This window comes from Otolemur garnettii, unplaced genomic scaffold (genome assembly GCF_000181295.1).
Source record: "Otolemur garnettii isolate 467f Iridium unplaced genomic scaffold, OtoGar3 scaffold00140, whole genome shotgun sequence".
NCBI lineage: Eukaryota > Metazoa > Chordata > Mammalia > Primates > Galagidae > Otolemur > Otolemur garnettii.
This window is the reverse complement of record NW_003852535.1, coordinates 1,580,964-1,594,625: the sequence shown is the minus strand read 5'-3', so window position 1 is coordinate 1,594,625 and position 13,662 is coordinate 1,580,964. Positions and strand designations below refer to the sequence as shown.

The following is a 13,662-nucleotide window of genomic DNA, read 5'->3' as shown; positions in this document are numbered from 1 at the left end:
TGGGAGAGAGTAGAGTTAGGGAGAGAGTAGACAGCGCTTCTGAGGGTAGCCTGGACACCCTAAGTCCCACCTCCTCCAGTTTTGGTCACTAGAGGCCTGAGGCTACAGGGTTCATCTGTGGCAAGGGGTATTAGGAGCTGACTGCGTGTAGAATCTCAGGATTACTGGGGAGGTCAGCTCCCCAGAGCTGGGGTGGCTTTGGGCCAGCAGTGTGTACTGCATGGATGGACGTCAATGAGCATGCAGGGTCCCCTGGGGCTGCTTTGGCCAATGTCCTTGTGCTGGCAGTGGGCACCGGAGAAGAAAAGTGGGTCTTGAGGGACAGTGCCCGAACACTGTGGGTGCAGGGGGGCTTCTACTGTGTTGCAAGAGCCCAGAGGAGGGGCCATTTCCTTGTACAACTCCAGGGGACACTGTTTACTTGATATAGTTGTGGGAGGAATGGGCCTGGCTCCTGGGGAGGAGAGCTCTAGAGATAAGGGCTGCTGTGAGGCCAGAGAGCAGAGTGGCAGAGCCAAGGAAGGATGGAGCACCCTAGGACAACAAGAACACCCTGTGTCCTCAGAGAAGGGTGGGTTGGAGGCAGGGCCAGAAGAAGTCTGGCCTGGTAGGGGGAGGTTGGAGGGAGGGGAAGGCACAGGGAAGAACAGCATGATTCCTGGGTATGGGTGAGGGTGGAAAGGACCCAGGTGTCTGCTTAGCTTCTCTTGGGGATATTTCTGCCTGAAAAGCCTGAATCTGCCCCCAGGCTCTCTGGGTCCCCTGGGAGAGGACTCAGGAAGGGTTGGGGCATCTTCTTGGTCAGCTCTGCAGCCCCTGCGCCCCTGGCACTGAGCCAGGCCAGCCTGTGCTGCAGAGCTGTGGGCTGTGGGGAGAATGAGTAATGAGCCTTGAGGGGCTGCAGGCCCAGACCCTGCCCTTACCCCTCCCTGGAGGCACCGCCTTAAGCCCAGCCTCTGCCCACAGCCGCTCAGATGTGTGCCTTCACTCAGCACCCCACTCTCTCTCTATACACAGCATCACAGCCACCTACTCCTGGACTCTCACTTGCTTTGCAACACTCCCCCCCCCCAGGTAACATTCTTGCTGGCTCTCAGGACCCAGGCTCCTGCCTCCCAGGCTCTGAAGGCCTCTGCACTGTCCCTCACCATCCTTCTCCATCCTCCTCAGTGGTGGGAGACCCTTCTCTATACTTTTCCTCAAGGGCCCCTCTGCCACTTCCCAAGAGGGTGGGAGATGTGAGTAGAGCAGGGAAACTAGGTTGGGAGTGGTGCAAGAGATAGAATCACCCCCTTCCAGGGCTTGGAGGTGAGTGGACAGAAGCATGGAATCCTATTCTTTCTGCCAGTGCAAATCAATAGGTAATTAATTCCCTCCCCAAAATAGTGTCCGGAGGTGGGGGGTGCTGGGGCAGAGGCAGACTGAGGTGAGGTTAGGCCAATCTGGGAGCTAGACCCCAGCAGGGAGGGAGGAAGGATGTTCACTTCTGGGCACAAGGCTGTGCCTCTGCTGGGGTCTCTGGCTACTACTTCTGGAGAAGTGGGGGAGCTTTGGCCTTTCCCTCCCCCATGACTGAGGGACCCTCTCCTCTGCGGGGTGGTGGTGGTGGAGGGTGTGTATGTGTGGGGTGAGGGCGTCAATCAGGCTTGGAGCAGGTGCTGCATTTAATTTGATTGGCTAATTAGCCCGCGCATGTTAATTATCTCCATTACCCAATGAGGAGAGGCAGTGGCAAAGATATATATAACCTCACAGTGTATAGGGAGTGGGGGCTGCTTGCCTAGATCTCCTCCTTGCTGCCTGGGAAGGGGCAGCCCTTGGAGAAGCATGGGGGCAGGACCCTTGGTCCTCCCCCTTAGAGTCTGTAGGATTGGGAAGACAGCCATCAGAAGGAGCTTCATGGGCTCGGCGCCTGTGGCTCAAGTGGCTAAGGTGCCAGCCACATACACCCAAGGTGGTGGGTTCAAATCTAGCCCAGGCCCGCCAAACAACAATGATGGCTGCAACCAAAAAATAGCTGGGCGTTATGGCGGGCACCTGTGGTCCCAGCTACTTGGGAGGCTGAGACAGGAGACTCGCTTGAGCCCAGGAGTTGGAGGTTGCTGTGAGCTGTGATGCCACTGCACTCTACCCAGGGGGACAGCTGGAGGCTCTGCCTCAAAAAAAAAAGAAAAAAAGAAGGAGCTTCATGAAGGGACCTGAGGGCTCTAGGCTTTCTGGGTCTCTTGAACTTGGCTCCTCACAATCCCTATGGCCTTTTTTTTTTTTTTTTTTGAGACAGAGCCTCAAGCTGTTGCCCTGGGTAGAGTGCTGTGGCATCACAGCTCACAGCAACCTCCAACTCTTGGGCTCAAGCGAGTCTCCTGACTCTGCCTCCCAAGAGGCTGGGACCACAGGCGCCCGCCACAATGCCTGTCTTTTTTTTTTTTTTTTTTTGGTTGCAGCCATCATTGTTGTTTGGTGGCCTGGGCTGGATTTGAACCCGCCACCTTAGGTGTATATGGCTGGAGCCTTAGCCACTTGAGCCACAGGTGCCGAGCCACTCCCTATGGCCTTTTGAGGCCCTCTATGCTCCATCTGCCTTCTGCACATGTGCCACTCTCTGCTGACCCCCTCATTTTGGCTTTTAGGGGGCTCCAAATTCCTCCCATGTAGCTCTTTGGCTTCTCTTCTAACCTTCCTGTCCCTAAGTCAGCCTCTCCTATTTTTTTGGTTTCCACCTCCCTGAGCTACACCTGTGGCTATCTTGTCCTTATTTCTTTCCTGAAGATGTTGGAATTGAGCAGACTTGGATCCAAGTCCCTGTTCCCTGCTGATTGGCTGTGTGACCTTGGGCAAGTCCCCAGACTTCTTACTTGGTTAATGCGAATAATTGGACTTCTCAGAATGATTAAGTAAAGTGACATTTGTAAAAATGTCCAGCATCCAGGACCTTGACAAATGCTGTTTGAATTGGAAATTTAATTTTCTCTATCTTCTTTTTCTTTTTTGGCCTGCAGGCCACCTTTCTCCTCCATTACTCTTCCATCTCTGTCACTTTTCATGCACTTCTCTCCCTTTCCTCTTTTTCTCTCCCCACCTTCAATCTTTCCTTGTCTTCCTAAACTCCAGCCCTTCCCTGCTTCTCTCCCAGGCTTCTCCCCACCTCCTTCCCTCTCTCCCTCCCCAAAATAAAATCAATGCAATATTCAGGAGGGTTGTTGGATATAAATAATTACGACTCAGAGTTTAACGAGATGCAAATTCCCCTCCCCGGCGTGGGGTATAAATTGCTCTCTGACAGCCCGTTACAAGGGTAATCATTTCAGAAAGGCAATTTTATGCAAATGAGCCTGCCTGCCTCCTGGTGGCTCCCCCAGTCTGTGGGGGGTGTGGGCAGGGGGAACTGAGGGCTGAAGGGAATCTGGGTAGTGAGGCCAGTCCTAAGGCTGAGGTCCAGGAGCTGGAGGTTGAGCGTGACAGACATTTAGCTTCAGTAAGGACCTAGGCAGGTGAGCAGAGAGGTTGAGGCCTGGGAAGGGGTGTGAGTTAGGGGGTATTGGAGTCAGATGCCTATGTCCTTGCATGGATGGAGAGGGCTTGGGGGCTGGATACCTGGGTCTTGGCTAGCTCTTCTCCCTTGCCCCCTTCTCAGCCTGGTTACCCTGTGATACCATTGACGAATTGGCATTTAATTAATCCCAATGAATTATTTAGCAACTTCATTATCCAGCATCAAGAGCTGATGAAAGAGAGGAGCCGTGGCTGGAGGTGGGAGCCACGCACCGAAGTTAGGGAGCTGAGAGAAAGAGCTAGGGTGACCAGCTGCAAGAGAGTGCCTAGGCCTGGCCCCCAAGAGCTAACCTTGGTCCTGATACCTGGGTCCTTTGAAAAGGTGAGGGTGAGGATGCTGGGTTGGGATCCTATGGGAGCCTAACATATCACCTCTTCACCTGTACACCTCTAAAACTAAAAATGGTCCCAGTGAGTGTCACCTCTTCCCAGGTGTTGGGCTTCTTAGTCCTCCATCTATGGTGGTGGGGCTTGCCTTGGGACCCTCTCCAGGTCAGGGCAGGCTGCTCAAGTCCAAAAGTGAAACAATTGGGGGCCTCTTGGTAGGAGTGGGGAGTCCAATACTTAGGGCCCTCCTTCTGCGAGCCCCTCATGAACTCTTTCCTCTCTGTTTCCCTACAGGCATTCCCTCCCCTATCTTCCGACTGAGCCCGCAGCGGGGGAGGGGCGCCGCCTCTACCGCCCAAGGGAAGCCCCCACCTGGGCCTCTGAGCGCCTTGACCTGAGACCGGGCCCATGGCACTGTGAGTCCGCAAGAGCCCCGCTCGGCGCGGGGGCGCCCGGCCCCCTCCCCGCCCCATGAGCCCGCGGCTCTGAAGCCTGAGCGGGGCCGGGGGCCGGGCGGGGCCGGGGCCGCCGGAGGCATGGCGCTCGGGAGCCGGTGGCGGCCTTTGCTCCTGCTGCTGGCGCTGGTGGCAAGCGCGGACGGCCTGGAGTTCGGTGGCGGCCCCGGGCAGTGGGCTCGCTACGCGCGCTGGGCGGGCGCGGCGAGCAGTGGCGAGCTCAGCTTCAGCCTGCGCACCAATGCTACGCGCGCGCTGCTGCTCTACCTGGACGACGGCGGAGACTGCGACTTCCTGGAGCTGCTGCTGGTGGACGGACGCCTGCGGCTGCGTTTCACTCTCTCGTGCGCTGAGCCAGCCACGCTGCAGCTGGACACTCCAGTGGCCGACGACCGCTGGCACATGGTGCTGCTGACTCGCGACGCGCGCCGCACAGCACTGGCGGTGGACGGCGAAGCCCGAGCCGCCGAGGTGCGCTCCAAGCGGCGCGAGATGCAAGTGGCCAGCGACCTGTTCGTGGGCGGCATACCGCCCGACGTGCGCCTCTCGGCGCTCACGCTCAGCACGGTCAAGTACGAACCGCCCTTCCGTGGCCTCCTGGCCAACCTGAAGTTGGGCGAGCGGCCCCCAGCGCTGCTAGGCAGCCAAGGCCTGCGCGGCGCCGCCGCCGACCCTCTGTGCGCGCCCGCGCGCAATCCCTGTGCCAACGGCGGCCTCTGCACGGTGCTGGCCCCCGGTGAGGTGGGCTGCGACTGCAGCCACACGGGCTTCGGCGGCAAGTTCTGCAGCGAAGGTGAGCCCCGTGGGGAGCCGCTGCAGGGCGCCAGAGCGCGAGTGAAGGGCAGGGAGTGTCTGGTGAAGGGACTAGGCCTGTGGGGGCGCCTGAGACGAGATCCCTAGGCTCGGGCGGATGGCGTGTGAGAGTAATGAACCAGCACGCGAGGGTTGTGGGAGCTATGTGTGAGGGAGAGGTGTGGGGTTAACCAGTGGGCGAAGCGGACCGTGTGGGCGTGGCCAATATGGGCGTGGCCACTGTGAGCCTCGTGGCGACCAAGTGCCTGTGAGGGTCTAAATGGGCGGGCTAGGTAGTGTGGGCGGGATAGGGGAGGAAATGAAGGCTTGTGGGCGTGGCCTATGAGCGGCGCTTTGAGGGCGGAGTTCCCTGAAGGACAAGGGGTGGAGATTGTGAGGGGGCAGGGCCTTGTGTGGGACTACTAAGGATTCTGAGTGGGGCCTGTGTGAGAGCCATTGCGGGTGGGGCCTGCGAGGGCGAGGCCTGGGAGAGACAGTGGGTGGGGCCTTATGGCAGGACCTGTGCGGGTCTGGCGAAGGCTTGCGGGCGGGGCCTAGCGAGCGGGGGCGTGGTCAGCAATTGGCCACAGTCCGTGGAGGTTTCCGAGTGAAGGGCGGGAAGTGCAGCCTGTGAGGCCTGAACCGGAAGGGGGATGAGGGCCTACGCATGAGAGTGATGGGCGTGGGGAAAAGGACACAATGGCCATGTGAGGGCAGGTAGGGGAGAGTGGGGATTGCCAGGCTGTGACCGCACTCTTCCTCCAGGAAGGCAAAAACCAGATGTTTCTTTACAGAATCAGCCTAGCACCCCCCCTTTTTTTTTTAGAGACAGTCTCACTTTGTCGCTGTAGGTAGAGTGCTGTGGAGTCACAGCTCACAGCAACCTCCAGCTCTTGGGCTTAGGCGATTCTCTTGCCTCGGTCTCCCAAGTAGCTGGGACTACAGGCGTCCGCCACAACACCCAGCTATTTTTTGTTGCAGTTTGGCTGAGGCCAGGTTTGAACCCACCACCCTTGGTATATGGGGTCAGCGCCCTACTCACTGAGCCACAGGTGCTGCCGGGCCTAGCCCCTTTGAGAGTGATGGAAATATGAGGGAGAGGGTGGCGTCTCCTCTTCTGACTAGGAATTGACAGGTTTGGTGAGGGACAGAGATGGCTGGTAGTCTCTCCCAGGGCCTGGAAAGCTGGTTTTGGGTGGGAGATGCCTGGTCAGGACAGGGGTTAGTGCTCTGGAATATGGAGTTGAATATGGAATAGACTTGAAAGGGAGGCCTGCAGGAGGAAGGTTCTGCCAGCACTCTAGCTGCTAGAGGCAGGATGTCTGGTTGAGATGAGTGACTGTGGGGGCCAGGTGGTTGGGTTGAGACAGGCCTGGGGCTGGCCTGTGGTGTGAATGAAGATGAGAGAAGGAGGGACTTTAAGGAACTTCTTTCATATGAGTCTGGCTGGGCAGCTGGGAAGAAGTTCCCCATCTTGGGGGTTGGAGCATGTGCCTCTCCTGAATTCTTAGTCCCTCGCAGCCGTTTGTCCGCAGATATGTGTAGTCAGATCGGATTTCCTCTCCCCCAGTAACTCTGGAAGTTGTGGGTCACTCATCGGTTATGTGTATGTCTGCCCTCTGAGAAGCAGAGTCTTTTGGGGAGTGTGTGTATGTGCACATGTGTGTCCGCAAGCCAATGTAGCCCTGGGACTGCTTTGGGCTGGGTGTCCTTGTGACTGTGTGCTTGTGGACAGCCATGGGAGGAGACGAGTCTGCAGGTGTGGCCCTGGCTATAAGAAGCCTGCACTTTGGACAGTAGTTTGATTGTGTATCTGTTGTTGTGGTAGAGGAAGACATAAGGAAGCTTTGGGGATTGTTTTGGGGGTTATTTGGACAAGGTTGTGGGCTACATCTTCAGGAACTGTGTGTATTAAGTTAATCTGACGCCTTCTCACCTTTTCTCCAAGGAGTTCAGGTGTTCCCTAAACTGTGAAATTGTATGTCTGTGTGTATTTGTATGCAGGGGCCTGAGAGTTTGGTAGTGTGTATTTTATGCTGAACGTGTCTGTTTGAACAGTAGTGTTTATACCTAGGGGTCTACTACTTAGTAGAGTAGTACCCATTGGTATGAGTGTGTGTTCATGAATGGCACCCATGTGCATGTGTTTAACGTGAGACCTCAGACAGTTTCTGGTAAGACACCTAGAATCTATGAGGTTTCTTTCCAGGAACCTAACTTTGTTCTCTGGTTCCTATGACCCCTTTCTGACAAGTTGTCCTAAGAAAATAGGATGAACTACCCCTTAGATTTGATGGAGAGGAAGTTTGAGCTGCAGAGGTGTTACAGTGCCTGGCCCATGGTCTCGCTGTGGCTTATTTGGGCCTGGGTGTATGAAAAACACAGCCAGAGGCGGCCTGGTCAGCCAGAATCCTTTAATCTATTCCCTGAAAAGACTCATTGGCCAGAGGCTCCTGGTGAACTGGATAAGGTGCATGATTCTGAATATGGGTTGTGTGGTTGCGTGTTTAAGACATGCTAGAATAAATGTGTGTGAGAGGGATGGATGTGTGTATGAGTGGATGTAGTGCTGTGCTGGTGTCAGATAAATATCATGTTGGCTGTGTTGGAACTGTGAGAGATGGCAGTGTACGTGCATCTGACCTGTGTGTGTGTGTGAGATTCCTGTACGAAAAGAGAAAGTGAGGCATGAGGTGGGTGTCAGACCACTGGCAGGGGCAGGGTTGCTGTGTATATGTGTGGTGTGTATGTGTGATTATCTATTGAGAGAACTGTGCTTTGTCTATGACAAAGGGGCAGGGTTGTATGTTTATTCATTTGTGTATTCCCTGCATCTAATCTAGTTCTAGGCACTTAGTGGGTGTTTGATCAAGATTTCTGGAATGAGTGAAGAGATATTAATAAGTATTAGAGGTAAGGGTTAAGTGTATATGTATATAAAATATATGTGTGTGTATTTGTTTGTATTTTCAGGTATATGTTATAGGGGGTATGGAGGTTGTGACGCTGATTGTATCTGGAGAGGACATCGCCAGTAACAACCCTACTGATTCCCCTCCTCTCTCTCTCTACTCTGCAGCCTCATTCTTTCTTATTTTCCTTCTTTATTTCATAGGCAGCTTTTGTAATACCTGTGCTCATTACAATTTTTCTAGTACTTTCTCATCCAGCCAAGGGGGAAAGGCATAGACTATCACTATTGGGTATTGAGGTGAGTGGAGGAAGACTTTAAGGGGAGTAGGCCTGGCTCTTGATCTCTAAGACACTTCTAGGGGCTGGAGTCCCCAAGCTTCCGTGGAAGTTACGGTCATTTCTTTATTGTTTGCTTTGAGTGGATCCCAACTCTTTCTGAGATTGAGAACATGTTTAAAAGTCAATAATTCACAGTACCTCTTCCAAAGTAGTTATTATTTTTGTATCTGTTTATTGTGAACAGGAATGACTCAAAGCTACTGTGAATTCAGAAAACCTTTTAGATGACTTTGATGTTATATTTGCTGTTGCAGTTAATAAAATATACATTAGAAAAATGGTTTTAGCTTTATATTCAAGATGTCCCAATCTGCCTTCAAATGTTTGGCATTTATATGAGTTTGTGGATCCCTTGGAATCCCCCCTGCTTTCCCAGGATCCGGGCTTACCCACTGACTGAGAATCTCCATGCTAGGAAACTTGCTTTCTTTGTCTTGGTTGTCTGGTCACGCATAACTGAAGACAAAGCTAAGTATGAGCGGCTGAGAGTCTGTGTCCCCTTGTTGATTATCTGCCCAAACGGGGGCGGAGCAGACTGGGAATTGCAGTGGTTTGCATGTCACCTCATGTCACCCCTATATATGGAGAAAGGGCTGAAAAGTGATCAAGAAGGGATGTGCAGGTGCATGGGGGAGACCTCTTGTGGAATGGTGGCCCTAATGTTTAAGATGGAGTGTCAGTTGTGTACTTTGCTCAGGAGATAAATAGGAGACTAGTGGTAATGCATGTGCTTGCAGAAAGGTAGATGCATGAACCTCATGTGTGTTTTGTTAAGTTTGTTAGTAAATGGGTAGTCGGTTATCAAGGGCTCCTTTGGGTTAGGCTAGGTGCTGGGGGCTGCAAGAGAGTCAGTTGAATAAGATGGACTCTCTGCTCTGGGAGGGGTCTATTAAATTAAGGAAGTAGATAAAAAAAAAAAAACCCACCCAGTGTGTCGTTAAGAGCACAGATTCTGCATCCAGACTACCTGTGCAGTGACCTTACTCCTAAGCTGTCTCTGACCTGGTTTCCGTATCTGTATATGGGGATAATAAGAGTGCCTCTCATATAGAATTGTGAAAATTAGATTAGCTAATTCATGTGAAGTACTTAGAACAGTGCCTGGCACATGGAAAGTGTTCAATAAATGAGAGACAAAAGCAGTACAATGGAGTATGGTATGTGCCTAGAGATGGAGTGAGGCAGTGGAGCTTAGTAACTAAGCTGCAGACTCCTGTGGCTCAGATCTGGGTTTATATCTGTCTTGTCTACTTACTAGACCTGTGATATCAGGTGAGTACTTAACCTTGAGACTCATTTTTTTCCTTATCTATAAAATGAGGTTAAGCCCACTTATCTCATAGGTTTGGTGTGAAAATTAAATGAGTGCCTGGTACATAATTAGTGATGAGTAAATGGTAGTTATTATGACAAACAAAGTGCTATTGGGGTTTCAAGACAGGGGAGAGGTTAAAGGGTGTCAAATTGGGAGGATTGGTTTATGAAAGGCATCCTATTTGCAATTGCCTTAAACGTTGATTAATAAACTTGGTTTTGGGGAGGCCACTCTAAGCAAAGGAACTGGTATGAATAAAGGCATGGAATGGGGGAAGTGTACTTCATATCTGTGGAAGGGCAACAAGGAGTATAGGGAAAAGAACAGGTTGAGGCCAGGCCTTGGAGATCTGGCCTAAATTTCGATTTAACTCACGTTTTCTGGATGCTGAATGGGTGTGGGGCATTGGGAAATGGAGCCACAAAAGGAATTTGAGCAGGTAAATGGATAACTTAAGAATTGTATGTATGAAGTGGACAGTGAAGTGTACAAGGTTTATAGATGAAGAGTTTTGTGGCAGAGAAATCATCTGAGAAATAGTTCAGAAGCAATATTGAGGCCCTGAACCTTAGTTATCATGGGGAGTGCAAGGAAGGATGGTGTCAGTCACAGTGGCAGTGGTTGAGGGCACTGCTGAACTGGAGCTGTGGGACTCTGCCTCTTGCATGTGAACTGGAAGGAGAAGAGTTGGATATGATGAGGTTTCAGGTTTGCCTGGTTGGAAGGATGGTGGAGGGTGAGAAGAAAAGGGCACATTGGGAAGGGGAGCAGGTTTCGGACAATAGATCATGGCATGTGTTGCATTTTGGTGCCTCTTGGCATTTCAGGCAGTTGGAAATGGGAGACCCGAGCTTTGCATTGAAGAGGGGACTGTAGGCAGAGCCTGGGAGCCAGTGTGTGGAGTGTATCGGAAGCTATGGGATTGGATGCAGTGGCCATGGAGAAGGTGGGGGAGAATTAGCACAAGACTTCAGAGGAGCATTCAGTTGGGAGGAGGATGAAGAGGAGTGGCCATAGACCCAGCAAAGAAGCAGTTAGAATCCAAAGAGAATTAATCAGATCATGTGGTTAAGGGAGGAGAGAGAGGGGATTTGCTGGGTGCCTTCTATGTTTTATCTCTTTTAATCCTCACGATCACTGTGTGAGGGTAACTGTGTCCATTTTACAGAGGGTCAAAGACAGTCAAGAACCCGTTGCGCCCGACCTGTCTCTGTGCTGCCTCTAAAAGGAGAACTGGTTAGTCAGTCCATTGATTACCCATGTTTGGTTTATGGGGGCTACTTAGGAACAATGTTTCATCTGAAATCAGTAAGCACCCTAAATTCCTTGGGCCACAACTTGTCCCTTAATCCAGTGTGCACTGAGAATGCTTTCATGTTTGCTGGGCAGCTGTCCCAGCACAGGGAGGGCAACAGAGATGGATCAGGAAAATCTCAGTTTTTGGAGTCCTTGGGGAGGAACTCACCCTTGGGAGCATGGGATTATCCCATTAAAACGCAAAGCTTACCAACATTTAAGACATCTCAGATGGAAATCTCTTCACAATATGTTCCATACCTTTCTGCCTCCTAAGTGTAATATCTGGAATGTTATTTAACCTTTCCTATGGCTCAGAGCAGTCATGATTCCACCTTAAGTATTATGTTGGACGGTCACCCAGTGGTTCCTTTAGTGGGATTTGTCCCTGCCTGAAATGATGGCTGACTGCTATGCTTTTGAGTTCTTATATTACCTGTTTATAGTTTCCCATCTTTGTCCTTAGGAAGAGTTATCAGGTAGCAACAGATGCCTCTCTCTCTCTCTCTCTTCTCTGTCATTCCTAAGCACATTAGGGTTGTATGTCACTAACATTAAGTGGGCTCTCGTTAGGGCCTGGGAGGCTCTCCTATGAAAAAAATTACAATTTTTTTTTTTTGTAGAGACAGAGTTTCACTTTATCACCCTTGGTAGAGCGCCATGATGTCACACAGTTCACAGCAACCTCCAACTCCTGGGCTTAGGCGATTCTCTTGCCTCAGCCTTCTAAGTATCTGGGACTATAGGTGCCTGCCACAATGCCCAGCTTTTTTTTTTGTTGCAGTTTGGCCGGGGCCGGGTTTGAACCTGCCACCCTCAGTATATGGGGCCAGCGCCCTACGCACTGAGCCACAGGTGCGGCCCCCAAATTACAATTTTTAATGCCCAAGTGTGAGATGTCTAGTTTGGCTGCTTAGATCTTTTTCTCCTCTCTTTTGTTCTGTCTTAATTACAGTCCTTGATAACCAATCTGCTAGAGTCAGAGTTCATGTTAGGCAAGACATACCATCGATGACACCATTTCTGTCTTCTGGTGAGACAAGGAAGACTCGTGTGTGAAAGTTGAGTAAATGAGGTCATGTTTGTTAGGTCACTGTCAGTTCTAATGTCCAGCACCATGGTGGTGACAGTTTCTGTGGGTGGAAGTGGCTGCAGGCAGAATGGGATGGACTTCTCTGGAGAGCAGTACAGGGAGCGCTTGCTCTCAGAAGACTGAGACAAGCTGGATGCTTCCAAGTGAAGATGGCAGAATGGTCAAGAGCAAGGGCTACTAGGGTTTGAACCTGGCTTTACTATTTGCTAGCCGTATAAACTTGGCAGTTTATTTATCCACATTGTTCTCTTGTCCTACTCTGTAAAATGGAGGTACTAATGTTGTTATAAGGACTAAATGAATTAATATATGGAAATCCTTTACAATGTGCCAGGTGCTATGTAAGTGATTGATAAATGCTACTATGGTTATTAACCTAGTGGTCAGGGAAGGCTTTAGGGAGGAGGTGAGACTTGGTTAGATCTTGAAAAATGACAGAGTGAGAGTCAGCAGAGGACAGGAAAGGGCAAGGGTTTCCCACCAGGAGAAGGGTCTAAATGAGGAGTCTAGGGGAGGTGAGCTGAATGGGTCAGGAAGTGGTGGTGAGACCAAGTTGTAGTGGTTTGTAGGAGATAAAATCAGAACTATAGATTAGAGTCAGCTTCTAGATGTCTTGACTTTCAGGCCATGATGTAGCTTACTGGAAGTTTTAAGCCAGACAGATTTGACTCTGTCCCTAACCAGCATGGTGACCTTGAACTTCTTCTTTCTGAGTCTTGTTTTCCTCACTTTTATTTTTATTTATTTATTTATTTTTTTTTGAGATGGAGCCTCAGCCTCCCAAGTAGCTGGGACTACAGGCGCCCGCCACAGCGCCTGGCCATTTTTTGGTTGCAGCCATCATTGTTGTTTGGCGGGCCCGGGCTGGGGATTTGAACCTGCTACCTTAGGTGTATGTGGCTGGCACCTTAGCCGTTTGAGCCACAGGCACCAGGTCTGTTTTCCTCACTTTTAAAAGGGCGTTAAAATTTTTTTTTTAAAAAAAGGTGTTAATAGTAACACCCATATACAGGGTAGTAGTGGTGGCTAAAAGGAATAATGCATGTAAAGAGCCAGGGAAACTTTAAGTGCTCAGTACATGACAAGTGTTATTTTATTATTCACTCAACAAACATAAGAATGCCTTTCTTTTGAGCCAAGAACTGTGCAAGTAGCTGAGTATGGGGAGATGAATGAGACATTGTTCTTGTTCTTGGATACTTCAGAGTCCAGTCAGGAAGCAGATATATAAACACAATTGTAATATAGATTCAATAAGTGAAGTAATAATAGAATATATATATCTGGACCTGGCACAAAAGAGGACAGCTAGCTCTCCCATGTTCTAAATACAGACAGACAAGACCTGGGTCTTAAAGGAAGTATCATTTTTCTCAGGCATTTGTGGGCAGAGAAGAATGTTTTGAGTGCAGGGAATAGTATTAGTGGAAGCATGGCATAGCAGGAAAACACGAAGTTGTTGTGGGGTGGCTAGAGTCTGGACTGTTCAAGGAAAGGAGGGTGGAGGGAGGCACAGTCAAATTGCCTGAGAAAACTGGACTTTATACTGTAAGCACTGAGAAGCCTTGAAGAAGTTTCTG

At 50.7% G+C, this 13,662-nt stretch overlaps 1 protein-coding gene across 5 annotated transcripts in view; it reads left to right on the top strand.

Moving 5' to 3' along the window:
• The window catches only part of NRXN2 (neurexin 2), a 111,058-nt gene that overhangs the window by 5,525 nt on the left and 91,871 nt on the right, over positions 1-13,662 (top strand). For 3 of the 5 annotated variants that reach the window (XM_023518522.1, XM_023518521.1, XM_012810654.2), the window contains exon 1: positions 4,416-5,127. In XM_023518522.1, coding sequence (XP_023374290.1) covers positions 4,416-5,127 — 712 coding nt within the window. Of the gene's footprint in view, positions 1-4,173; positions 5,128-13,662 lie in introns of those variants that run through there. The other 2 variants (XM_003798612.1, XM_003798613.2) reach the window with 1 other exon arrangement.